Below are 27,039 nucleotides of genomic sequence, written 5' to 3'. Positions count from 1 at the left end.
TCTTTGCTGCGTGTGGGGGGGCGCAGACTACCAGTGGACACAGGGCAGGTGAGGACACTAGGGTAGACGTGTGTGTGAGTGTGTGTGCGCACAGTGTCATGTTGCATAACTGATGTGTGTGAAACGATACATCACGACTCCGTCCCCCGAAAAACACAAACTCATGCTGTGATGTGCAATGAACCCAAAAAGGATGACCTGACCAAAGATCACTCCAGGCCGGTCCCACTTGGACCCTTGGTCCACACCAACACACACCTTAAAAAACTCACATTTGTCTTCAAAAGATGTTTCTAGCAGGGGCAACATTTGTTTGTCAGTTTGTCAACCACTTCTAATGATGTACAGTATATCACAGTACATACAGTGGAGTGTTTAAACATAACCTAAGTGACATGAATGGAGCTCTATCAGTCTGGAAAGTTTTGGGACTCCAGCAAACCACAGTGAGAGCCATTATCCACAAATGGCCACAAATATGGAACAGTGGTGAACCTTCCCATGACACCACACCTCATCTGAAAGGTCACAAAAGACCCCACAACGACATCAAAGAACCGCAGGCTTGACATGCCTCGATTAAGGTCAGGGCTGGGAAAGCCTCCAATGTGACTCCACAATGCTGGAAGCTATCACAAAGGCTGTGGTTGTTGCTGCTAAGGGTGGCTCAAGCACTTAATTAGCTTTAATTAGCATTCATTAATTAATGAATTAGCTTTAGGGGATTAGGGCGCGTGTGAAAGTGTTTTGTTGTGAGGGTTGTGAAACGCCAGCATGTGACCAAGTATCTTTTGAAAATGTTTTGGTCCAGACCGGAGTCGTGGACTACCAGGATGAGCACACTTTAAATACTTAAAAGTACTATCATGAGATGGAGTAATACCAGACAGCAGATGCTGACGCCGCCTTCACGGACATACACGAAACTAGTTAAGCATCACTGATGATGAAATGTGCGTTTTTGAACAGAGGAGTGTTGGTGTGGACATGGCAGAAGCTCTTTAGTCTTGCTTGCTGATGACCAATCCATCAGCAAAAAGCCATCTTTGTTCGCAAGGAAAGACAAAATGTTCCACTTCTTTTGTCTCATTGGTGCAAAATGAAAACTCTTCCAAATTCTGCAGATGAATATGAATCCATCTCGCCCACAATGAAAATAAGCATGATTCCTTTTTAAACACATCCAACATAGCAAGATCAAATTTTATAAGTCCAATCAGTCACGCATCTCAAACTCTGGGAGCAGAATTTTGGAGAGTTTAGTCCTAGGGTGTCCAAAGTTTGGCTGGGGGGCCATTTCCTGCCCGCAGGTGGATTTTTATTGGCCCACGGCCGATGCAAGCAGATAGGGTCATATTAATAAAGTTGAATGTTTGAATTATTGAAATGTATGAAATAAGCCACATCCTCCAGGTGGAAAACAATTGGACACCCCTGACTGAATGCAAGAGCCTAATAATCATAAAAAATATTCATAAATCCATAATGAATGAAATATGTGTCTTCCATTGAACAAAAGCATTTCTTCCTTTCATCTCGAAAGTCTTTTGTGCGTCTGAGTAGAGTACAGAGGTAGCTGCATGTGCACACACACGTACACACACGTACACACACACGTACACACTGGCGGCGTACGGGTCCAACAGCGCCGTCGTCCGCTTTGTGTTGCATATTTGGATGTTGGGGAGGGGTCTTGTCAAGTTCTGCTCCATGAGTCCACGGCTGCTCTACCACGGGCTGTCGCTCCAGTAGCCGTTGACAGTGCCTCCTACTGGACGGCCGCAGCCAAGACAGGAAGGGGGTGGGGTGGGGGAGTATGGGTGAGGGAGGGGTTGATGGGGGGGGGAAAGAAAGAGAAGCCAAAAAACTCAAAATCCTGCCACTGGACTCGGTGCAAAGTTGTAACGCTGGTGCTTGTGATGGAAATGACATGAACGGCTCACATTTGGGATGAGCTGCACACGTACTACACGTACTACACTACACAAATACTTGCTTCCACTGCTATACTGTACTGCAATCTGCTACCTCGTCTGTGTCTTAAAGGGAAAGTAGAAGTAAACATCACACTATGTACTACAGAGTACACACCTGGACACACAAATGCATATATTATACTATTACATACTGTACTATAGACTTATAATGTTTGCTTTAATATACAAATGATAATATCAATACATCTTGTATTATTTGTAATTCAGGTATTAATATATATAGTACTGTATTTTATTTGATCTATTATTTATTTTTAATTAATTCATGAAGTATTAACATGTCTATTAAAAATGATGAATAGATGTAATCCATATTCTAATCTAATATTAATATCTAAGAGACATATAATACACATGTAATATAAAATAATAACTAATAACTCTAATATCAGTGTTGAAATGTAATGATTCATAATAAATTAAATATCAAATGAATATCATTTTAACAATTGTATTAAAAGTATTATCTCAAATGTTTTTTTCTGTCGAATACCCATTTCATTTCCATATTCATCATTCCATGTGTCCCACGTGTCACAGGTGTGTTGATCATGCTGTCACGTGACCCGTCTAAGGATGGGATTAGCATACAGTAATAACATCATCATTATCATCACAATCACAATAACCGACCTGTTCAAGTATTTTTCTGCTGGTCGCTACCAAGCTAGCATGAGATTTAAAGCACCAGATGGCGCCAAAGTTGCATCTTTATTAAAGGCTTTCACCTTATTGCCAGGCGGGCCGTCCCTCGCCCACTCCCGGTGTAAGGCGTGTCTGCCAGGCTAAAAGAATAGCAAGCCATGACATGACGTCAATAAAATTAGGTTTAGCACAGGCAGGACAAGCTAACGTCTTTTATTGTGGGTTTTTTGCATGTTGTGGATGCACGATATACAATTCATTGCACTTTTCCTTGGGCTAAGGACACGCTGCACAATCTTACGTGCTCGCAGACAAGTTTATTCCTTTGAACTACAAAAATGTTTTTTCATCAACTACTTTAACTATTGACTTTTATTTCTGACATCTGGAGTAAAAACACATGCTACAGTTGCCAGTGTGTCTTTTTTCATCTCTGTGTTTATTGTAAATACCTTAGGCCAGGCTACTAGCTAGGCTAAGCTAGGCTACACTAGGCTAGGCTAGGGGTGTCCGAGGTGTGGCAAAAAAGTACAAGAAAAACAACATAAAAGGGGAAACAAGAGCAAAAATGCATAATGGTAAAAGAAAAAGCTGAGAGAGTTAAATTTGTAAATAAATAGAACATCTACATTAGACTGTTTTTCACCTGCTTTCCACATTGAAAGTGCCTGTTTTCATTTTTCACTATGTGGTCCATACAGGAAGAGTTTTGGACACCCCTGCCTGCCTTAGTCAACATCTACAGTTAGCTACAGTTACACCCTCCTCAACCGCTCTACCCTCTCTCCTCAACCGCTCTACCCCCCTCCACCGCTCTACCCTCCTCAACCGCTCTACCCCCCTCCACCGCTCTATCCTCCTCAACCGCTCTACCCTCTCTCCTCAACCGCTCTACCCCCCTCCACCGCTCTACCCTCCTCAACCGCTCTACCCTCTCTCCTCAACCGCTCTACCCCCCTCCACCGCTCTACCCTCCTCAACCGCTCTACCCCCCTCCACCGCTCTATCCTCCTCAACCGCTCTACCCTCTCTCCTCAACCGCTCTACCCCCCTCCACCGCTCTACCCTCCTCAACCGCTCTACCCTCTCTCCTCAACCGCTCTACCCCCCTCCACCGCTCTACCCTCCTCAACCGCTCTACCCCCCTCCACCGCTCTATCCTCCTCAACCGCTCTACCCTCTCTCCTCAACCGCTCTACCCCCCTCCACCGCTCTACCCTCCTCAACCGCTCTACCCTCCCTCCTCAACCGCTCTACCCTCCCTCCTCAACCGCTCTACCCTCCTTCCTAAACCGCTCTACCCTCCCCTCCTCAACCGCTCTACCCCCCTCCACCGCTCTACCCTCCTCAACCGCTCTACCCTCCCTCCTCAACCGCTCTACCCTCCTTCCTAAACCGCTCTACCCTCCCCTCCTCAACCGCTCTACCCCCCTCTTCAACCGCTCTACCCTCCTTCCTCAACCGCTCTACCCTCCCTCCTCAACCACTTTACCCTTCTCAACCACTTTACCCTGCTAAACTGCTCCACCCTCTTTCCTCAACCGCTCTACCCTCTCTCCTCAACTGATCTACCCTCCCTCCTCAACCGCTCTACCCTCCCTCCGCAATCGCTCTACCCTCCTCAATTGCTTTACCCTCCTCAACCACTCTACCCTCCTTCCTCAACCACTCTACCCTCCTCAACCACTCTACCCTCCTTCCTCAACCACTCTACCCTTCTCAACCACTCTACCCTCCTCAAACGCTCTACGATCTCTCCTCAAACGCTCTACCCTCCCTCTGCAATCACTCTACCCTCCTCAATTCCTTTACCCTCCTCAACTACTCTACCCTCCTTCCTCAACCACTCTACCCTCCTTCCTCAACCGCTCTACCCTACTCAACTGCTCTACCCTCCCTCCTCAACCACTTAACCCTCCTCAACCGCTCTACGCTCTCCCTTCCCTCCGCAATCACTCTACCCTCCTCAACCGCTCCACCCTCCTCAACTACTCTACCCTCCTTCCTCAACCGCTCTACCCTACTCAACTGCTCTACCCTCCCTCCTCAACCACTTAACCCTCCTCAACCGTTGTACGCTCTCTCCTCAGACGCTCTACCTTCCCTCCGCAATCACTCTACCCTCCTCAACCGCTCCACCCTCCTCAACAGCTCTATCCTCCTTCCTCAATCTCTTTACCCTCCTGAACCGCTCTACCCTCCTTCCTCAATTGCTTTACCTTAGTCAACCGCTCTACCCTCCTTCCTCAACTGCTCTACCCTCCTTCTTCAACTGCTCTACCCTCCTTCCTCAACCGCTCTATCCTCCTCCCTCAACCGCTCTACCCTCCTCAACCGCTCTACACTTCAACCACTTTACCCTCCTCAACTGCTCTACCTGCCAAATGTAAAGTAAAAGCTGCAGGTAGTACAAGGAGGTGAACTTGGCTAACGTATAAGCTCGGTGTGTAATGGTACATTATGGTACATGGTACATGGGCTCTGTCTGCTTTTACAGTACGGCACCTAAGAATACTCATTTACTAAGTACACATTTAGGAGGGACAGATTAAGGTCAGAGTATAATAAGAAAAGTAAACTATGATTTTATTTATGGGATGAATGACCTGCCAGCATTTTGGACGTTTGTTTTATTTGCTGTTTGAATGTTTAGCTTTTTGGAGCCAATTGAAGCTATGCAGCGTGATGATGCTGTACCGTTACACCCTGCAAAGTAGCTAAATGCTAAATCCTCTGGCAGGCGTGATGATGCTGTACTGTTACACCCTGCAAAGAAGCTAAATGCTAAATCCTCTGGCAGGCGTGTTAGGTGATGACTGCAATCAGTAAGCTTGAATCTTCTTAGTTTATGATGACAATTCTTCTTATGTCTACAGACCACTCCAATTCCTTGTTAACGTGGATACCGTGTTTAGCTAGGAAATGATGATTATTTGTTTATGATTGTGAATGATTCTTCCTTTAGAGCGGCTACAAGATGGAGGGGATGGGGGAGTGGCATCGCCTGAGGCCAGGAGGCTGGAAGGGCTCAAAGGTAGCGTTGGTGATCGGGGTGAGGCGCAGGGGGGCGCCCATCATGCCAGAGATGTTATTTAGGCTGCGGGATTTCTCATAAGCTGTGGCTACATCACATGACGTGCACAGGTCAAAGGGCAAACATGAGTGTGCGGCGTCGTAAAGGTGTCATGTTTTCATGACAGTATGTGATGTAAGCGATGTCATGGCAAGCAGCACACGTTAGGTTAGACAATACCATCAAGCATTTGTCCGTTCGAAACAAAACCAGCCACAACAAAAAGGAGGAAGTTGGAAAAGACAGACAGGTAGACAAGGTAGAGGGACAAACACATGGACAGACAGACACGGGACAAAACAGGAACATGGTTACAAAAATATCCACTCGACGCACCCACACCCGCCCCGCGCCAGGGGAGCTCACTTTCATTCGTTCATTCCCTCCACTCATTCATTCATTCATTCATTCTTTCATTCATTCATTCATGCATTCCCTCCATGGAGGAAGTAGTTTTCCACACATGTCTTACATGTGCTGGATCAACTTCCTGTCTGTTACCATCACACTCGTCTCCTTAAAGAAGTTTTTAACTACGCGCTAACCCTGTCATGATGCGTTCAAAGACACCACGCCATTCAACTTCAATTGTATTTCCTGTTTTTCTGAGCAGGAAAACATTGCGTAGTGCGCTTGAAGGCATCATTCTATGAACAGTGCCTGCAAAGTACCAGTTAGACCTTAATAGAGTCAAAGCAAAGACAATCTTCATTCTTTCCCACCAGGAAAACATATATATACACACACACACACACACAAGACTTCTCTGGCTGGAATCTGCCTATAGTGTTTAAAAAAAAATGTAAAGGAAGAATATTCCAATGCGGGACAATGGTGTTCCATGGCTCAGGCAGCATCTGCAGTGCTGCTGCATCAATGCAGCAAGGCTGCTCCGCTAGCCACTAGAGTGTGCTGTAATTAGTGATGACTACTTGGTAAATGTTTGTTTCTTCTCTCAGCTGCTCGCTGAGCCACTAAATCTTCCTTCATGTTGCTTTTGAAATACGCCTTCCACTTCAATGCCAACTATAGATGGCTGAATCACCCACGCAATCAGAAATGAGTGTTTGAGGGCAGCAAACGTCCATCTGACATCAATCAGCAGTAAATGTTTGTCGATTTATTTTTTTACTAGAAATCAAAATGCTTCCCAGTGGGGTCCAGTCAGAGCCTGTAATGCAATTTTGGGAGTCCTCAGTAAAATCAGCAGTGCTCTTGGAGGACCGTGATGTAAAAACTGTTCTGGGCTGACTTCCAGAGGAGAAGACAGACAAGAGAAGGCCAACCAATCAACGAGCAGCTCTCACTGGCCCGGCACAACAACACGCCAAGCATTGTAAATTGACCACGTGTACTCTGGCACACCTTCTATGGTTCCATACACTTTTCCTGGAATATTCATAAGACATAGTGTGTTTTTGGAAACACCACTATTGGTATTTTTGGAAATACCAAAACTGCCCTACTGAAAGTATCCAGTGACATCATGATGTCTACTGACGTAGAGAGATGTACAGCATTAGTCCTGCTGGACCTGTCTTCGACCTTTGACCTTCGGTTGACCACAACATTCTAACAAACGGACTGCAAAACCTGGTTGGGATGTCAGGTCCAGTCCTTTGCTCGTTTATGTTTTAGTGTGTCAGCCAACCATATAATGTCACAGCTCGGAAATGCACTGTGTGGTGTCCCCCAAGGCTCAATCCTGGGCCCCCCATTCTGTTTTTATTGTATGTCCTTCCTCTTGGTCAGATAATAAAGCAGTTCAACAATGTTTCCTATCATCTTTTTGCACATGACCTTCAGTTGTACTGCTCATTTAAACCTTCTGAGGACCACAAACTGGCCTCCTGAGTCAACCGATGCAAGTGGGTACCTTTAAAAAGGATCTAAAGACTACTTCATCTATGCATATATTTATGTACAGCAAGGATAGAACACAATCATTTATTCACTCTAAAGCTACGTAATACTACTAGCTCCAGAAAAGCTATGTGATACTACTACTATTGTTGTTTGATTGGTTTATCCCTGCCAGCGTCGAATTACGTCCCCGTTTCAGCTGGGAATATTGTGCTTCTTCAGTATAGATTTTGGAACTTTTGAGAAAATTAAAGCGCCTTATAGTGCAGAAAATACAGTAATACTCATATCCCATGTAAAGCTATGTAATAGTACTATAGGAAACGCTCTAAAGGAAATAGTCAGCATACTGAAAATGGGATCATTGTGCAGCAATCTCTGCATGATGGATGCATCCAGGAAATGTGTCACATTACATCGCATAGTATGTGTGTGTGTGTGTGTTTATTGTGGTCACCATGGAGTGTGTGCAACATATCAGTGTTTCCCCAAACAAACACGTGCATGCATGCAACATAGTCCAGGTTACTGTAATACAATCACTCCTCTACGCTTATATTAAGGCTGTGCTTGTGCACAGTGTGTGTGTGTTTGTGATAATTGACTACATGAATACATGCACCCTAACCAATCATATTGCAAGCACTCCTCCACACTTATGGACACAAACATGGTAAAATCACAGAAAGACTCCACTGAGTCAAAATAAGGATGTGCCATTGAATGAACGCGATCGCTCCTCCACATGCGGTAGAGAGAGATGATAACTTGTCAAGGTGATGATGTCATATGTCAATAACCCACATGAAAGATTATTGGATAAAGTGTTATTTGAATGTATATGAATGATTCTTCTGGTGGAACTGGGGCATATCAATCATAGGAAACACTCATTATTAGGACAAATATTTGATTTCTATATATGCACTGTATTAGGGATGCTCCATTAGGGTTTTATGTTGCCAATTCCGATATTAATCATCAATGAGTGAAAACGTCCGATACCAATCATATGAATGAAGTGCAAAAGTTTCCATTTATTTATGATGAGCGCTGATGAGGGCCTGGGGGAAAGTTAGGACAATTCCAAGGCCCCCTGGTACTAGCCACAGGTTATCAGCTTTGAAAGGTAAATCGAGCAATACTGATCGATTGCCGATTGGAGGATCCCTAATATGGATGGATGGGATGGATGGGATGGATGGGATGGATGGATAGATAGAAAGCGTTGTCTGCATGCGTTATTGTATGTTTTGGTTATAGTAAGGATTCTTAGAATGTATTACTAACAAAAACCAGATGTTATATGTGTTTGGTGGGCATGTTATTATTAATAATAAATTTGCAATAAATCCCTCGTCTCATCTCCTACCTTTTCGAACGTTGCCATCTGTCGTGCGCTGGAATTCCCCAGCGTTCAGCAGGAAGCAGGCCCGATCATGCGGGTAGCGCTCACGGCTGGTGGTCGAACCGAGGCCCCCGGTGGCCGGACTGCGCTCGTCCCCCAGAACCTGGTCAATGGTGGGACAGTCCTCATTGGCCAGTGCTGCCGCATTGGCTGCATCGCCATTTCGTTTTGAGTCTGAGGACAAGAAGCAAAGGGAGAGCTGATTGAGACAATAAAAGAAAGTAACAATGCAAGTAGGATAAGAGCGGAGATGGCCACATGGTGGATGATGACAGGATGGACACAACAGCGAGAACCTGAGAAGACACTTGGTGTGGAGATTGTGTGGTTGATGGTTGAGCAATGTCGGAAAATGACATTAATTTCTTAGAGGATTTTGGGGCTGTACAATGTGGAATTCTGAACTTCTGGAATGTGGAGAATAGATAAGTAGAACTTAGCTATTTACACGCTATAAACCTTGCAAGCCTTCCTTTGCTTGGTGTTCCCAGCATCACTGTTTGGCTCTGAGATACTTTGTTTTCCAACGACGGTTGAGTGGTTAGCGCACAGACCTCACAGCTAGGAGACTAGGGTTCAATTCCGCCCTTGGCCATCTCTGTGTGGAGTTTGCATGTTCTCCCCGTGCATGTGTGGGTTTTCTCCGGGTACTCCGGTTTCCTCCCACATTCCAAAAACATGCTAGGTTAATTGGCCACTCCAAATTGTCCATAGGTATGAATGTGAGTGTGAATGGTTGTTTGTCTATATGTGCCCTGTGATTGGCTGGCGACCAGGGTGTACCCTGCCTATCGCCCGAACACAGCTGGGATAGGCTCCAGCACCCCCCGAGAAAATGAATGAATGAATGTTTTCCAAGTAGTCCAAGCCGAAGATGGACTTCTAGCATTTTTGACATCAAATCACCATCCCTGCATAAGACTCCAACTGCTGATATTAGCCTCCACTTCACTACTGTCTAAATGTGTACTTCTTTTAGCCATGGATCATCCGCATCCTTGTTTAAGCGTGTGAACCCTTTACTATAGTGGAACATTTGTATGATGAGTTGCATGTGGTGTATTTTGGGCATGGCCCATGGATGACATACCTGCTCTGTTGATGTCGATAATCTCCTCCTGTGCCAGCGGACAATCTCCAGCAGCGATCAAGCTACCGGATGTCACCATGCCAGGCCCCAGCACATTTCCCATGAGCCTGTGCGGTGAGGCGGTGGCCATGGCGAGAGCATCCGGTTTGCAGTAGTTGGGACTTCCAGGTTGGGGTGCTCGAGGTATATGTTTGTTCCTCTTCTTGGGGAGCTTTTGCTTGGCCATGGCCAGCGAGTAGTACATGCCAAAGTTGTTTACGATGACGGGAACGGGCATGGCGATGGTCAATACGCCGGCCAAGGCGCAGAGGGCGCCCACTAACATTCCCGACCAAGTCTCCGGGTACATGTCCCCGTACCCCAGCGTGGTCATGGTCACCACGGCCCACCAGAACCCAATGGGGATGTTCTTGAAGTTTGTGTGGGCAGCGGCAGTGGGGTCATCCGGGTCAGCACCGATGCGTTCGGCATAGTAAATCATGGTTGCGAAGATGAGGACGCCCAGTGCCAGGAAGATGATGAGCAGCAGGAACTCGTTGGTGCTGGCTCTCAGGGTATGCCCCAGCACACGCAAACCCACAAAGTGGCGGGTGAGCTTGAAGATACGCAGGATTCGAACGAAGCGCACCACGCGCAGGAAGCTCAGCACATCTTTGGCCGTTTTGGAAGACAGTCCGCTCAGCGCCACCTCCAGGTAGAAGGGGACGATGGCCACAAAGTCGATGATGTTCAGGGCGCTGCGGAAGAACTCAGCTTTGTCGGGGCAGAAGATGACGCGCAGCAGAACCTCGATGGTGAACCAGATGACGCACACACCCTCCACGTATGTCAGCCAGCCGTCTGTCACCACTTCGTATACGATCTGAAGAAAAACATGATTGTATGTCAGACGGCAACATAAACATGCAAACACGCCGACAAATAAACCTTCCCTGGAAAAAAATACTCTGTGTAAATATGGATACATACATATGAACAAGATGGCCAACATTTCTTCGAACCCAGACTAAGACAATCATGCCATGTTGGACTTGGGTAGCATTTTCTTCTCTCAGCCACCTGACATCTCGTATCATCAGCATTTTACAGATAAAATATCAAATAAATACAATATTCCCCTGCCATTGGCTGGCCACCAATCCAGAGTGGACCGCAACTCTCGCCCAACGTCATCCTGGATAGGCTACAGCATACCCCCGAGTAAGGACGTTAAAAAAAGGAAGTAAAAAAGTAAGGAAGTAAAGAAGCAAAGTAATGTAGAAGTGAAGTAGTACCTCCTCGTGTGTGACGTTGCCAACAGTGATGTTCTCGGTCTTGTTGTAGATAGTGTTGAAGACTTCGTGGGTCTCCAGACAGAAGGTGGAGATGGAGAGGAGGATGAAGAAGAGCGAGGCAAACGCCACATACTGCAGAGAAGACAAAGAACTGATAGTCTTTGCGTACATGACTGCACTCATATTTGTGTACTTTCTTGTCTTATTGCAGCCCGACTACTACTACGACAGATGGTGCTGATGGGGGTGGGGGGGGGGGGTGCATTTAAATAATAGAATACCTGGCACCAGGGAGTATTTGTAATGTATACAGTATAATCTATATTCCTCAAAGGTATACACGTACTGTATGTGCAGTATATCATCATGCCTGATCAATACTTAGTGTGTTTACACAGCCAACATGTAATATGCTGCATACTGTACATTCATGTATTTACATTGGCGGTGGCCACTGGTATCAAGACTGGAAAGATCATTACAATGCATGGAGTCCTGAGACTTTACACTAAGCCAAAGACAAGCTGCTACATGGCATGTACCACCCACAGATCAAACAACCCAGTAGTGGCTGGAAAAGGTGGGACCGATAGACAGCACAGAGGCCCACGAGGACTACGGACAATTTGGAGTGGACAATTAACCTGACATGCATGTTTTTGTAATGTGGGAGGAAACCGCAGTACTGGGAGAAAAGCCATGCACGGGGAGAACACACAAACTCCACACACAGATGCCCAAGCGGAGATTCCAACCCAGGTCTTCTCCATCTCCTGACTGTGTGGCCAACATGCTAAACACTTTTTAAAAAAAATACATATCCTGAAAAACAAATTTCCTATGTTCTTGGTCATGAAGCTTTGGCGTTTTGTCATGGCTTTGGAGGCATGAAGACATAATGATATACAGTACATATCCTGTACACGTGTGTGTGTGTGTCAGGTCAGATGAAGTCATCCTCTAATCCAAAGAGATTGCATGAAATCCCACAGCTTATTAACCATGCTCTAATTTAACACTGCTATCTAGAGCTGTCCTGGTTACACAAACTATTTCTCTCTCTCTCTCTTCTCACACACACACACACACACACACACACACACACATCAGTAGGGCTGAAGAATGGAAAAAGGCATCTAGAGACGGATGCACGGCATCTAAATTGGGTCGTATAAATCCCCCACACCAACACTCAACAATTGGCTTTGCACCTCTACTATCTATATAGTATGTACTATGTACTACTATATCTACTACTACATACTTACTATGTACTAATATGTACTACTATATCTACGATGTCTTACTAGTATGTATTACTACATATATCTACTATAGACTATACTATACTACAACTATATTACTACTATATGTAATACTATGTACTACTATGTACTAGGGCCGCAAGGTGGAAGAGTGGTTAGCTTGTTGGCCACACAGTCAGGAAATTGGGAAGACGTGGGTTCGAATCTCTACTTGTGTGGAGTTTGCATGTTTGCATGTAGTACTGTATTACTTTGTACTATGTACTACTACTACTACTATTATATGCACTACTACAGTATGTACCAATATGTATTACTATGTATTATGTACTAGTATATGTACTACTGCAGTATGTTCTACTATGCATTACTATATCTATGTACTAGTATATTCACTGCTATGTACTACTATGTATTACCATATCTCCTATGTACTAGTATAGGTACTAGTACGTACTATGTACTACTAGGTAGGATACTGAAGCATATTAACCTGTTTAACAGTACAGCCCCCAGTGCAGGCAGCTGCGTTGCTATGGTAACTGCTAGCATGCTAGTAAAATAGTAACATTTCTGGGTATCTAGTTAAAGGTGCTATCACTTCTTGTGATGACACTTTTTAACCCTGCAGAGCATACGTTAGAAACCATCCATCCATCCATCCATCCATCCATCCATCTATCCATATTAGGGATGCTCCAATCGGCTACCAATCAGTATCATCCGATTTGGAAAAGGTGTTTAAAAGCAATCATTCCTCTATTGGCTAAACGTGAAATAAGTCTGCCGAGGGCTTTGAGCTCTGAGCAAAGAAAAGCACAAAAGAGCAGCTTGTTAAAAGCATTGATGTGCTTGTCTAGTGGCAGAAAAACCAGAAAACATCTAGTCAGAAAATACTAATTACCTAAGTGCATGTGAAAGACAGAACCTGCACGTCAGCAAGAGACAGATCATTAAAGCGATGACAAGATGAGACAAGAAAGCAACACCAGGATGAGACGATAAGAAAGTCAATTCATGGGGAGCCATACCATCTTCTATGCCGCTTGGGAACCATACCATTTTTTTATGCTGCTTGGGAATCATACCATCTTTTATGGCGCTTGAGAACCATCTTGTATGCTGCTTGGGAATCATACCATGTTCTCTGCCGCTTGGGAACCATAGAACCAGTTTGGCAACGACAGAGCATGAATGCAAGTGGATCATCCCACTCCATAGTCTTAAGTATGGTATAATGCAAACAACAGTTTAATGGAAAGAAAGTACAATGGGAAGTACAATAGAGTGTAAAGAAAAGCTGTGTGTAGAGTGTAAAGTAGAGTGTAAGTAGAGTCAGTGTAGAGTGTGAAGTAGAGTTATGTTCACAGTGTAACTAGAGTCAGTTTAGAGTGTGAAGCAGAGTTATGTGTAGACTGTAAAGTAGAGTGTAAAGTAGAGTTATGTTTAGAGTGTGAAGTAGAGTCAGTGTAGAGCGTAAAGTAGAGTTATAGTTAGAGTGGAAGTAGCGTCAGTGTAGAGTGTAAAGTAGAGTGTAGGTAGAGTCAGTGTAAAGTGTAAAGTAGAGTTATGTTTAGAGTGTGAAGTAGAGTCAGTGTAGAGCGTAAAGTAGAGTTATAGTTAGAGTGGAAGTAGTGTCAGTGTAGAGCGTAAAGTAGAGTTATAGTTAGAGTGGAAGTAGTGTCAGTGTAGAGTGTAAAGTAGAGTGTAGGTAGAGTCAGTGTAAAGTGTAAAGTAGAGTTATGTTTAGAGTGTGAAGTAGAGTCAGTGTAGAGCGTAAAGTAGAGTTATAGTTAGAGTGTAAGTAGCGTCAGTGTAGAGTGTAAAGTAGAGTGTAGGTAGAGTCAGTGTAGAGCGTAAAGTAGAGTTATGTTTAGAGTGTAAGTAGAGTCAGTCTAGAGTGTAGAGTTGTGTGTAGAGTGTAAAGTAGATTGTAGGTAGAGTCAGTGTAGAGCGTAGAGTTATGTTTAGAGTGTAAGTAGAGTCAGTGTAGAGTGTAAAGTAGAGTTGTGTGTAGAGCGTAAGTAGAGAAGGTGTAGAGTGTAAAGTAGAGTTGTGTGTAGAGTGTAAGTAGAGTGAGTGTAGAGTGTAAAGTAGAGTTGTGTGTAGAGTGTAAAGTAGAGTTGTGTGTAGAGTGTAAAGTAGAGTGTAAGTACCAGAGTCAGTGCAGAGTGTAAAGTGTAAGTAGAGTCGAGTGTAGAGGGTAAAGTTGTGTGTAGAGTGTAAAGTAGAGTGTAAGTAGAGTATAAGTAGAGTCAAGTGTAGAGTAGTGTAAAGTAGAGTTTATATCTTCAATGGCCCAGACAATGAGAGAGGATGAGTAGCCGCTGACCTTGAGACATGACCATCAAGTAGTATAATAAAAAACAATATCTAGTTACATCTTTTAATCTTGGCAAAGGAAAATAGAAGCCACCTGGCAACCCCTCATTAATTCATCAAATACGACAGCAGATGAAAACAATATTTTCTTTTTCTTATGACATCACCTTCTCTTTTGCAGCAGTGACGCAGCAGCCGGGAATGTCCTTTCTTACACTGCAGAACACACACGCACACACACACACACACACACAATGTCCTGTGCAAAGGTGACTTGATAAGACATTGTGCATGGCTGGGGTGTTTACTAAATCCCCCCCAGGACACAGCAGATTGTTGAATGAGGTACGAGTAGGAAGTAGAAGTATTTAGTACTTAGCACAAGTAGATTTCTGTCTTGCATATTACACTGCGTTCTACATATGTCATATTCATATATACGTGCCGACTAAGGCTGAAATGCTAGGTTCTAATGGCGGCTAGAAGTGTTGAACTATGTTGACTCGGGTCTGGCAGTGCAGATGGGACGTCTTTCTGGAGAGTCCATTTACTTATCCTTTCTATTTCTTATCATATACTCACTCATCAACTACACAATCAGCTCCATCCCGTCAGCAAGCACAAAGCCAAGAAAGCAGCGGAAGCTAACCTAACAACGTATGAACAGGAATCATAGCAATGTGGATATGATATGAAGATGAATCATAGCTATGTATGTGAATATTACATGAACAGGAATAATAAGTATGTGGATATGATATGAAGATGAATGAGAAAGAAATGTGCAGGAAATAAAAAGGAGAAAAGGAGAACGTTCTGCATCTTCCTGTGCTGCAGCACTGCAGGTGTTGGATTGCTGCATTGCTGGCAGCACAGATTTGCAGTAATGCAGTAATATAGCAATACACTAATACAGTCGTGCAGTATTACAGTAATGCAGAATGACACTACTACAGTAAGTAGGCAGAGCTTTGCCAAATGGGCAATGAAAGTTGTGCCAGAAGTCGCCAGTGCCAGGAAGTGAAGATCACACATTTCCACTGCAGGAACTTTGCTGCTAGCGTTGCACTCCCAAACACAAAAGCACACCACCGTGATTTGCATTCACAAGCATTCATTTCATTTCTACTTCACTTAAGCAGAAAGCAAACTAAGTGTAAATGACAGCCAGCATACCCCCCCCCCACCCCACCCCCTACAAGGACAAATTGGCTTCAACAACCCCATTCTACCACTGACCAGCACACTAGTGTGCTTGTATACGTGTGCTGGTGTATGTGTGTGTGCCTGAGAGTGGGTGAGTGGGAGGGGGGGGGGGGGGTTAGTCCCTTGGTAGTTTTAAGAAGAGAACAAGACCTTGGGGATGACAAAAAAAGAGCAGGATGCCATCATCTCATTATACACATGCACAACACACATGTGCACACAAACATATACAGTATGTATACTGTATATTCTTACTTGGGTCACAGGGGATGCTGGAGCCTATCCCAGCTGACTTTGGGCGAGGGGCACAGGAACATAGAGACAAAGAACCAGCCAATGGCAGGGCACATATAGACTCTATATGTTTGTCTATATTATAGACAAACCAACCAATGGCAGGGAAAATACAGACAAACAACCAGCCAATGGCAGAGCATATATAGACTCTATAGTACGTTTGTCTATATTATCGTCTATATATAGAAAAATACACACAAACAACTGTGATGGAGCCCAAAGAAGCTATGGACAGCGTTAGGACTAACAAGCTGTATAGCATGTGAGGTGTGTGTGTGTGTGTGTGCGTGTGTGTATGCAGGGGGAAAAAGCCGACAGTGCAAAAGTGGTAAAAGAAAGGAGTAAAAGTGACCTTGTTTCTCTGCTGCTTTACAAACGAGGCTGCTTTAGTGAGAAATATGTTGTACCTTCTTTCTCTGAAACACGCAGCTGATACGTGGAACCAATAGCTTTTTACCGCTACCTGATATTTTATCAAACTAATGTGATATCTGTGTATTTATTTCTATTTCATTACCAAGTACACATGCAGTAGTATCTTACTAACACTTGCTGTCAATTATCATTGTTGTTTATCAAGTTGAAGGTCGTCCACCATAATACTCACTATCTACTAGAATAATATTTATATCATCATCCATTGGTGTCTCCTATGATCTTCCATCGGTGTCTCCTATGATCTTCCATCGGTGTCTCCTATGATCTTCCATCGGTGTCTCCTATGACCTTCCATCGGTGTCTCCCATGACCTTCCATCGGTGTCTCCCATGACCTTCCATCGGTGTCTCCCATGACCTTCCATCGGTGTCTCCAATGAGCTTCCATTGGTGTCTCCAATGAGCTTCCATCGGTGTCTCCAATGAGCTTCCATCGGTGTCTCCAATGAGCTTCCATCGGTGTCTCCTATGAACTTCCATAAGTGTCTCCTATGATCTTCCATCGGTATCTCCAACGAGCTTCCATCGGTATCTCCAACGAGCTTCCATCGGTATCTCCAACGAGCTTCCATCGGTATCTCCTACGAGCTTCCATCGGTATCTCCTACGAGCTTCCATCGGTATCTCCTACGAGCTTCCATCGGTGTCTCCTACGATCTTCCATCGGTGTGTGCTACGATCTTCCATCGGTGTCTCCTATGATCTTCCATCGGTGTCTCCTATGATCTTCCATCGGTGTCTCCTATGATCTTCCATCGGTGTCTCCTATGATCTTCCATCGGTGTCTCTTATGATCTTCCATCGGTGTCTCTTATGATCTTCCATCGGTGTCTCCTATGATCTTCCATCGGTGTCTCCTATGATCTTCCATCGGTGTCTCCTATGATCTTCCATCGGTGTCTCCTATGACCTTCCATCGGTGTCTCCTATGACCTTCCATCGGTGTCTTCTATGATCTTCCATCGGTGTCTCTTATGACCTTCCATCGGTGTCTCCTATGATCTTCCATCGGTATCTCCAATGAGCTTCCATCGGTGTCTCCAATTATCTTCCATCGGTATCTCCAATGAGCTTCCTTCAGTGTCTCCTATGATCTTCCATGAGTGTCTCCCATGATCTTCCATCGGTGTCTCCTACGATCTTCCATCGGTGTCTCCTACGATCTTCCATCGGTGTCTCCTACGATCTTCCATCGGTGTCTCCTATGATCTTCCATCGGTGTCTCCTATGATCTTCCATCGGTGTCTCCTATGACCTTCCATCGGTGTCTCCTATGATCTTCCATCGGTGTCTTCTATGATCTTCCATCGGTGTCTCTTATGACCTTCCATCGGTGTCTCTTATGATCTTCCATCGGTGTCTCCTATGATCTTCCATCAGTGTCTCCTATGATCTTCCATCGGTGTCTCCTATGATCTTCCATCGGTGTCTTCTATGATCTTCCATCGGTGTCTCTTATGACCTTCCATCGGTGTCTCCTATGATCTTCCATCGGTATCTCCAATGAGCTTCCATCGGTGTCTCCAATTATCTTCCATCGGTATCTCCAATGAGCTTCCATCAGTGTCTCCTATGATCTTCCATGAGTGTCTCCCATGATCTTCCATCAGTGTCTCCTATGACCTTCCATCGGTGTCTCTTATGACCTTCCATCGGTGTCTCCTATGATCTTCCATCGGTATCTCCAATGAGCTTCCATCGGTGTCTCCAATTATCTTCCATCGGTATCTCCAATGAGCTTCCATCAGTGTCTCCTATGATCTTCCATGAGTGTCTCCCATGATCTTCCATCAGTGTCTCCTATGACCTTCCATCGGTGTCTCTTATGACCTTCCATCGGTGTCTCCTATGATCTTCCATCGGTATCTCCAATGAGCTTCCATCGGTGTCTCCAATTATCTTCCATCGGTATCTCCAATGAGCTTCCATCAGTGTCTTCTATGATATTCCATCAGTGTCTCCTATGAGCTTCCATCAGTGTCTCTTATGACCTTCCATCAGAGTCTCCTATGATCTTCCATCGGTGTCTCCTATGACCTTCCATCGGTGTCTCCTATGATCTTCCATCGGTGTCTTCTATGATCTTCCATCGGTGTCTCTTATGACCTTCCATCGGTGTCTCCTATGATCTTCCATCGGTATCTCCACTGAGCTTCCATCGGTGTCTCCAATTATCTTCCATCGGTATCTCCAATGAGCTTCCATCAGTGTCTCCTATGATCTTCCATGAGTGTCTCCCATGATCTTCCATCAGTGTCTCCTACGATCTTCCATCGGTGTCTCCTACGATCTTCCATCGGTGTCTCCTACGATCTTCCATCGGTGTCTGCTACGATCTTCCATCGGTGTCTCCTATGATCTTCCATCGGTGTCTCCTATGATCTTCCATCGGTGTCTCCTATGACCTTCCATCGGTGTCTCCTATGATCTTCCATCGGTGTCTTCTATAATCTTCCATCGGTGTCTCTTATGACCTTCCATTGGTGTCTCCTATGATCTTCCATCTGTATCTCCAATGAGCTTCCATCGGTGTCTCCAATTATCTTCCATCGGTATCTCCAATGAGCTTCCATCGGTATCTCCAATGAGCTTCCATCAGTGTCTCCTATGATCTTCCATGAGTGTCTCCCATGATCTTCCATCAGTGTCTCCTATTACCTTCCATCAGTGTCTCCTATGACCTTCCATCGGTGTCTCCTATGACCTTCCATCGGTGTCTCCTATGATCTTCCATCGGTGTCTTCTATGATCTTCCTTCGGTGTCTCTTATGACCTTCCATCGGTGTCTCCTATGATCTTCCATCGGTATCTCCAATGAGCTTCCATCGGTGTCTCCAATTATCTTCCATCGGTATCTCCAATGAGCTTCCATCAGGGTCTCCTATGATATTCCATCAGTGTCTCCTATGAGCTTCCATCAGTGTCTCTTATGACCTTCCATCAGAGTCTCTGATGATCTTCCATCGGTGTCTCATCAGTTTCTTCAATGAACTTCCATGATCTTCCAATAGTGTCTCCAATGATGTTCCATCAGTGTCTCCTATGATTCTCCGCAATATTATTTTGAAATGGTGCACTTGAGAGCTGCCTACTATGTAAAGTGTGTATTGTAAATGAAAATATCAATAAATGGTCTTTCCCACGCAGTACATCATGTAGCATCATACAGTATGTATACCATTCTGCACAAGTACAATGATCTAGTACAGGTTAAATACTACTTCTGTCACTACATATAGCGTAGTATTCTCTCTGTCTTTGCTGTGATGCAAACACGCAGAGAAAAAGAAAGCTCTGTCGCAGCAGGATCCTGAAAAGCACGATGGTGGGAGGGGGGGAACCCTGGCAGATAGATTGCCTATAGCGCAACAAAACCCGTTGTGGGAGGGGGGGGGCTTTGAAGCGGGTTCAACACGGGAAGTCATTTAAATGTCAGAAGTAGAAGATAAAGTGGAGAGCATGACGTTGTTTTTGCTGCAGGTGCAGACATCACCTCTCTGCACTGTCATCATATGGACCCCCCCCCCCCCCCCCCCCCCCCCCGGGGGCTGTACCAGTACTGTACCACTCTACTGGGTGCTGTAGGGTATAAAAGCTTACAAAGTGACGTTGCCTGTGTTTACAGTACAGTATAAGCATGTGTGCGTTTTGTTCTTATTGGGTTTGTTTCATTCATTCATTCATTCATTCATTCATTCATTCATTCATTCATTCATTCATTCATTCATTCATTCATTGGCAGCCGAGTGAGTAGAAGAAAGTAGAATGGTTTTGCAGACAAAAAAATTGCCGCGAAATGCAGCGGATCAATAGAAGGCTACCGGCCACACGCGTGCCGAGCTCAGCAATAGAGAATTGAGGGGGTGGTGGAAAATGACCCCCCCATCCTGCCCCTCTTCTTCTACTCCTGCGTCTTTTACTCCATCCTGCAAAAAGCTCCTCTCAGCGTGTCGCTCTGTCCTGCGCAGTACAGCACCGTCAGCTACTACCAGCACTGCAGTATTCCGCTATCACACACACACACACACACATTCACTCAGCTGGATAACACCCACCAATCAGCTGGGGGGCTGCTGGAGACTAGGTGGGGGTGGGGGCCAATAGCAATCATCTGCAATCCAGCACTTGGCAACTAAAACCCTGGGAACATTCGACCATCTTCTACCATCACTTCATTCTCATTCACAAATGACAACCTCAGCCATCATTCTCATGCAAAGATCAACGCATGAGACCATCATGATGAGTATGGTGATGATATCATGATGCTGAGTATGATGAGTATGACATAGAAGGTTCGTGTGTATAAAAGATCATACAAGCTGATGATTTACGCGTATTAAACATTGCTTGTCTCCATCCTGATGACAAGAGTCCACTGTGATAAGCAGCGTGTGTGTGCGTGTGCGTGTGCGTGTATTTGAGGGTTTTATGGTTATAGTTAATGATTAGCAGAGATGGGAGTAAAGGAGAGTAAAGCGTACATTGAAAAGATGAAAAATGATTGATGTTTTATGTTGGGAAAAGATGAAGGATGCTTGCAGTTGGCAGACAAGTTCACCAGCGCATGTGAGCGTGCATGAACAGCATGAGGGGGAGGAGCCCGGCTGTTGACGTCCAGAAATAAAACAATGATATCAAATTGGCACGATTCACAATTCATATCACCAAAGAACTGACTGCAGTAAAGTTTTTATTGTGGTGATACGGGTGTGGATATACCAGACCAGGAGGTTGGTAGATTATTCACCACATCACCTTGGTAGCATTTCGCCACTCAGCCACACGTTTCTTTCTTACAATGCGACATTTTGTTTTTAACTGAAAGCATCCAGCACTTCCTTACCAAGGACGATACAGTATCCATAAACACATCCCCTTTTACTGGATGCATCACACTAATAAACAATCTTTGTCTCACATCACCGCCAACATGCAACACACCAACACTATTGCAAAACAACAGCACACACATTACAGCGTGCATATGCGTCAAATCAATTCACGTGTGCACCTTTTTATTATGATTTTAAAACATGTACTGTGTATACATATACTGTACATAGATACATACACACATAATATGTATGTGTACTCTATATAGTCTATTCTATGTGTGTTTTCCATGTGTGTATACCATGTGTGTATACCATGTGTGTATACCCTCCGTGTATACCATGTGTATATTCCATGTGTGTATAATCTGTGTGTACTTCCTATGTATATTTCATGTGTGTATACCCTGAGTCTAAGCCCTGTGTGTATTCCCTGTGTGTATACCATGTGCGTATGCCCTCTGTGTATACCATGTGTATAGTCCATGTGTATAATCTGTGTGTACTCCCTGTGTGTATACCATATGTGCAGTCCGTGTGTGTATCCCATGTGTGTATACCATGTGTGCATTCCATATGTGTATACCCTGTGTGCATTACATGTGTATATTCCCCGTGTGTATCCCATGTGTGTATCCCATGTTTGAATACCCTGTGTGTATACCATGTGTATATTCCCCGTGTGTATACCATGTGTGTATCCCATGTTTGAATACCCTGTGTGTATACCATGTGTGTATTCCCATGTGTGCATTCCCTATGTGTATAACATGTGTATATTCCGTGTGTGTATACCATGTGTGTATACCATGTGTATATTCCATGTGTATATAATCTGTGTGTACCCTGTGTGTATACCACATGTGCATTCCATGTGTGTGTTCCCTGTGTCTATATCCTGTATGTATCCCCATGTGTGTATACCCTGGATGTATCCCCATGTGTGTATACCGGCATGTATTCCATGTGTGCGTTCAAGCCAGGGAGACAGAAAGGAAAGGATGTGGGCCATTTTGGAACGATGACTAATAATAAATTTCATCTCTAAGTAAAAAGCCAAGGGCATCGCAGACAGAGATAAAAGAAAAAAGATGAACGAGTCAAAAGAAGGATGCGGTCTCCAGAAGAGGGGTTTTGAGTCTGTTTTAAGAGTTATTAAAGATGTTCAATGTATTTTTCACTAATTATTAGGGTTATTAAAATATATGCAATATACTTTTTCTCTTTTCCACGTGGAATTAATCCTCCTTCCTAATCTTCCATACCTATTTCGTATGAATAGGATATATATGAATACAGTATACAGCCTGTTGCGTACTGTATCAATATCAGGCAATAAAAATGTTTTCACTTTGGACACCTGTGCCACGTTGCATTTGATCAGGATGCTTGTTGACACAAATAGAGCAGTATAAAAATACATCATCAGTACGTGAGTACACGTCACTCTAGAACTTTTCACCTTGGAAAGAAGCATTTGATCAAAAATCCACTCTCCTGCACAGGAAATAACTTATCTCGTAAATGTATCATCAAAATACAAGCCAAGTGTCCTTTGATTGCAAATCTCAGCGCCTACTTCCTTTCTTCATGCTATGCATTGATTCATTTCAATTACTGTAACTTACAGTAGCGTAAATAGTCTGTATACTTCATGTATTTTCCATCAGCATAAATAGCATGCACGTGTTTATATTTCATGTTCAAGATGAATTAATCTTATTTGAAGGAGATATGTTCTTTTAGGAAACTATTTTAGTGAGATACGGTACACGTGTATTATGATGTGTATTATGATATTCATATGAGTAGATTGTGTATACTTGTTGGGAGCTTTTCTACCTTGAAGTTGTTTTTAGAGTTGGAGTTGGAAACAGAGAAAGTGGAATCGATGATGAAAGTTCCAGCATGGCTTTAGTGGAATAGGAATGACCCCCACCCCAGTGGACCATTTTCAAATAATCCAACGCAGTAAGCAACGTCCCCGGAAGGACAGCGGACAAGCAGAGGACACTCACCCGGGCGTATTTGGACGAGTAGGGGTCCTCAAAGAGAGCCCACATCTTGGGCTGCCACACCTCCCACCAGGTGGCCCGGCGTCCATCCTCCTGCACGCAGAGCCGCTTGAGGTCCCCGTCGGCCCCGCCGGTGAGCGCCGGGTCTTCCTCCGGCGCGTCCGGCTCGGGAGTCTCGAAGCTGTCCAGGGCTTCCTCGGCGTCGCGGTGCTGCCGGTAGTTCATCCAGCAGCACGCCTCCACGTCCGTCTCATCGATGCCCCAGAAGGCGAGCTCCTCCTCGAAGAGAGGACCGCACACGTCGTTGGGGCAGTGCAGCTTCCCGGTGCGGTAGTAGTTGAGGATGAAGGCGAAGGTGGCGGGATGGCGGTCGAAGAAGAACTCGTCGGACTTGGGGTCGTAGTCGAAGTTGCTGAAGGCGTCGGGCTCCGTCAGCCAGGACAACCGCGTCCCCGGCAGCGTCTTCAGGGTGCTCCGGTAGGTCTCATGTCGGATTCCTCCGCAGTTGATGACGATCTTCTCACTATCTGACGCCGAGCAAGTCATGGCTGCGATGGGGCATGCTTTGGGCGCTCGTCCGGAAGGTCAGGTGATGATGCTTCTTCTCAGGTGGGACTTCTGCTGCTTCTCGCTCGTTTGGGTACTGCTTCTCCTGCTTCTCCCCTCCGCCGCAGGGCTTCTTGTGTTTCTGTGAGAGCGACCAGGAGGGGGGGGTGAGGGAGGAGCAGGACAGAGAGAGAGAGAGAGAGAAAGAGAGAGAGAGAGAGAGAGAGAGAGAGAGAGAGAGAGAGAGAGAGAGAGAAAGGAAGAGCGGGAGAGAGGGAGGTGAGGAAGAAGCAGGAGAGAGACACAGAGAGGGGACACGAGAGAGGAGCAGAAGAGAGAGAGAGACCGAGAGGAGGTAAGGGAAGAATAGGTGAGAGAGAGAGAGAGAGAGAGAGAGAAGATGAGGGAGGGAGGAGCAGGATAGACAGACAGAGAGAGAGAGGGAGAAAGAGGACGTGAGGGAGGAGCAGGAGAGGGGGTGAGAAAGAAGCAGGAGAGAGAGACAGAGAGAGGGGGGACATGAGAGGAGCAGGAGAGAGAGAGAGACTGAGACGAGATGAGAGAGGAGCAGGTGAGAGAAACAGAGAGAGAGAGAGAGAGAGAGAGAGGACGCGAGGGAGGAGCAGGGGTAAGAGAGAAAGAGAGAGGGTGAGAAGGCGAGGGAGGAGCAGGACAGAGAGAGAGAGAGAAGAGGAGGTGAGGGAGGTGCAGGACAGAGAGAGAAGAGGAGGTGAGGAAGGAGCAGGACAAAGAGAGAAGAGGAGGTGAGGGAGGAGCAGGACAGAGAGAGAAGAGGAGGTGAGGGAGGAGCAGGACAGAGAGAGAGAGAGAGAGAGAGAAGAGGAGGTGAGGGAGGAGCAGGGCAGAGAGAGAGAAGAAGAGGTGTGGGAGGAGCAGGACAGAGAGAGAGAGACAGAGAGACAGTGAGAGAGAAGAGGAGGTGAGGGAGGAGCAGGACAGAGAGAGAGAGAGAGAAGAGGAGGTGAGGCAGGAGCAGGACAGAGAGAGAGAGAGAGAAGAGGAGGTGAGGGAGGCACAGGACAGAGAGAGGGAGAGAAAGAATAGGAGGTGAGGGAGGAGCAGGACAGAGAGAGAGAGACAGAGAGAGAGTGAGAGAGAAGAGGAGGTGAGGGAGGAGCAGGACAGAGAGAGAGAGAAGAGGAGGTGAGGCAGGAGCAGGACAGAGAGAGAGAGAGAGAGAGAGAGAGAAGAGGAGGTGAGGGAGGCGCAGGACAGAGAGAGAAAGAGAGAAGAGGAGGTGAGGGAGGAGCAGGACAGAGAGAGAAAGAGAGAAGAGGAGGTGAGGGAGGAGCAGGACAGAGAGAGAGAGAAAAAGAGAGAGAAGAGGAGGTGAGGCAGGAGCAGGACAGAGAGAGAGAGAGAGAGAGAGAGAAGAGGAGGTGAGGGAGGCGCAGGACAGAGAGAGAGAGAAGAGGAGGCGAGGGAGGAGCAGGACAGAGAGAGAGAGAAGAGGAGGTGAGGGAGGAGCAGGACAGAGTACAGCGTATAGGTGTAGATGTAGAGTACATAGATAGGTGATAGCATTGTAGCATAGTGTAGCGTCCAGGTAGAGTGATGAGGTTATGATAAAAGTTATGATTTGAATATTGTGTTCGTAGCAAATTGAAAGGCAACTAAAAAGTCATGAAGCTCAATTCCTAGTGAGTGCAGTCATGTAGAAAAGAAATATATAGATCCTAAAAGTCAAATGGACTTTGGCAAACTCTTAGAACTTCACCATCCATCAGCCAAACTTTCATTTCAGGATCGTCACATTCACACGTGACTCCTATGGAGCCTGATGATGACGTCACGACACGAGATATTCATACATGTGTATGTACATGCTGTACGGTACTGTACTCTATTTAGGATTTGGAAAGTGTGGTGTTTGTCCTTTTGGACTGCAGCATCCATCTTTCCTTCCTCCCTTCCTCCCTCACTTCCTTCCTTCCTCCCTCCCTGCACCGTCTTTCAATCTACTAAAACACTTGGCTCAATTAGCTGCGAGCTGGGGTGGGGGGGGTATGATGGAGTGTTTGACGCCCACCTCCATTCTCTCAGTCTCTCCTTCCTTCCAAGCCCATCCAACAGCAGAGGGGGGGGGGGGGGGGGTAGAGAGAGAGAGAGAGAGAGAAAGGACAGAAGCAGAGCAGTTCTTGCTGAGCTCCACAAAATGGGGGCAAAGACTGCAGACCTTCACATCATTACTTCTCTCCTTCTTCTATTCTCCTTTTTCATCTCTACGGCATGTCCTTGCTTGATACACACCATCTTTCATTCTTGCATACTTGCATCCTTTATTAGCATCCTAACCTCATAGATGACTAGCCTCCTTTACTAGCATCCTTAACTAGCTTCCTGACATCATCATTGACTAGCCTCCTTTACTAGCATCCTTAAGTAGCAACATAACTTCATCCTTGACTAGCCTCCTTTACTAACATCCTAACCTCATCCATTCCAGTCTTGTGTAGGTCTACGGTCCTCTTCATGCTCCTGTGGTCCATTCCAGTCTTGTGTAGGTCTACGGTCCAAGCCAATTTCTGCTGCTTTTGGCTTTAGTCCACCTGCTGTGTTTTGGACTGCTGTGATTGGCTGCCCACTGGTGGCGGTATGGAGGTGTTGCTACGTACAGTATGTGCGGAAGTGATCGTGAATTGAATTAGGGTAATGGGAGGTCAATGTTACTGATGGCCACCATTGCACCACTTTCCCACGTTCAACCATATTGGACATAGAATTTATGTCTTTTGTGCTACAATA

The 27,039-nt window shown here is 45.4% G+C and overlaps 1 protein-coding gene across 2 annotated transcripts; it reads right to left on the bottom strand.

Moving 5' to 3' along the window:
• Positions 1 to 338: 338 nt before the first annotated feature.
• On the bottom strand, positions 339 to 26,364 carry LOC131103064 (voltage-gated potassium channel KCNC1-like). 2 transcript variants are annotated; one of them, XM_058048949.2, is made up of 6 exons: positions 26,324 to 26,364; positions 23,731 to 24,415; positions 11,351 to 11,482; positions 10,077 to 10,938; positions 8,951 to 9,160; positions 339 to 1,768 (listed from the first exon to the last, which is right to left on the bottom strand). In XM_058048949.2, exons 2-6 carry the CDS (start codon positions 24,271 to 24,273, stop codon positions 1,728 to 1,730), a joined length of 1,788 nt encoding a protein of 595 aa, XP_057904932.1. In that variant the 5' UTR covers positions 24,274 to 24,415; positions 26,324 to 26,364; the 3' UTR covers positions 339 to 1,727. The 2 variants fall into 2 exon arrangements, with proteins under 2 accessions (XP_057904932.1, XP_057904930.1); XM_058048947.2 differs by lacking the exon at positions 339 to 1,768 and adding an exon at positions 5,374 to 5,764.
• Positions 26,365 to 27,039: the final 675 nt, after the last annotated feature.

Source organism: Doryrhamphus excisus, linkage group LG16 (genome assembly GCF_037039965.1).
Source record: "Doryrhamphus excisus strain RoL-2023G ecotype Guam linkage group LG16, RoL_Dexc_Guam_v1.1, whole genome shotgun sequence".
NCBI lineage: Eukaryota > Metazoa > Chordata > Actinopteri > Syngnathiformes > Syngnathidae > Doryrhamphus > Doryrhamphus excisus.
This window is presented reverse-complemented; position numbering and strand designations above follow the sequence as displayed.

Bases quoted from the DNA above. Each gene is read 5' to 3' on its own strand.
- LOC131103064 (XM_058048947.2), bottom strand. From the start codon at position 24,273: ATGACTTGCTCGGCGTCAGATAGTGAGAAGATCGTCATCAACTGCGGA. The intron at 11,483-23,730 runs GTGAGTGTCCTC...TCTTCTCTGCAG, and splicing joins ACTCGTCCAAATACGCCCGG to TATGTGGCGTTTGCCTCGCT. The intron at 10,939-11,350 runs GTACTACTTCAC...GTTTTTCTTCAG, and splicing joins GCAACGTCACACACGAGGAG to ATCGTATACGAAGTGGTGAC.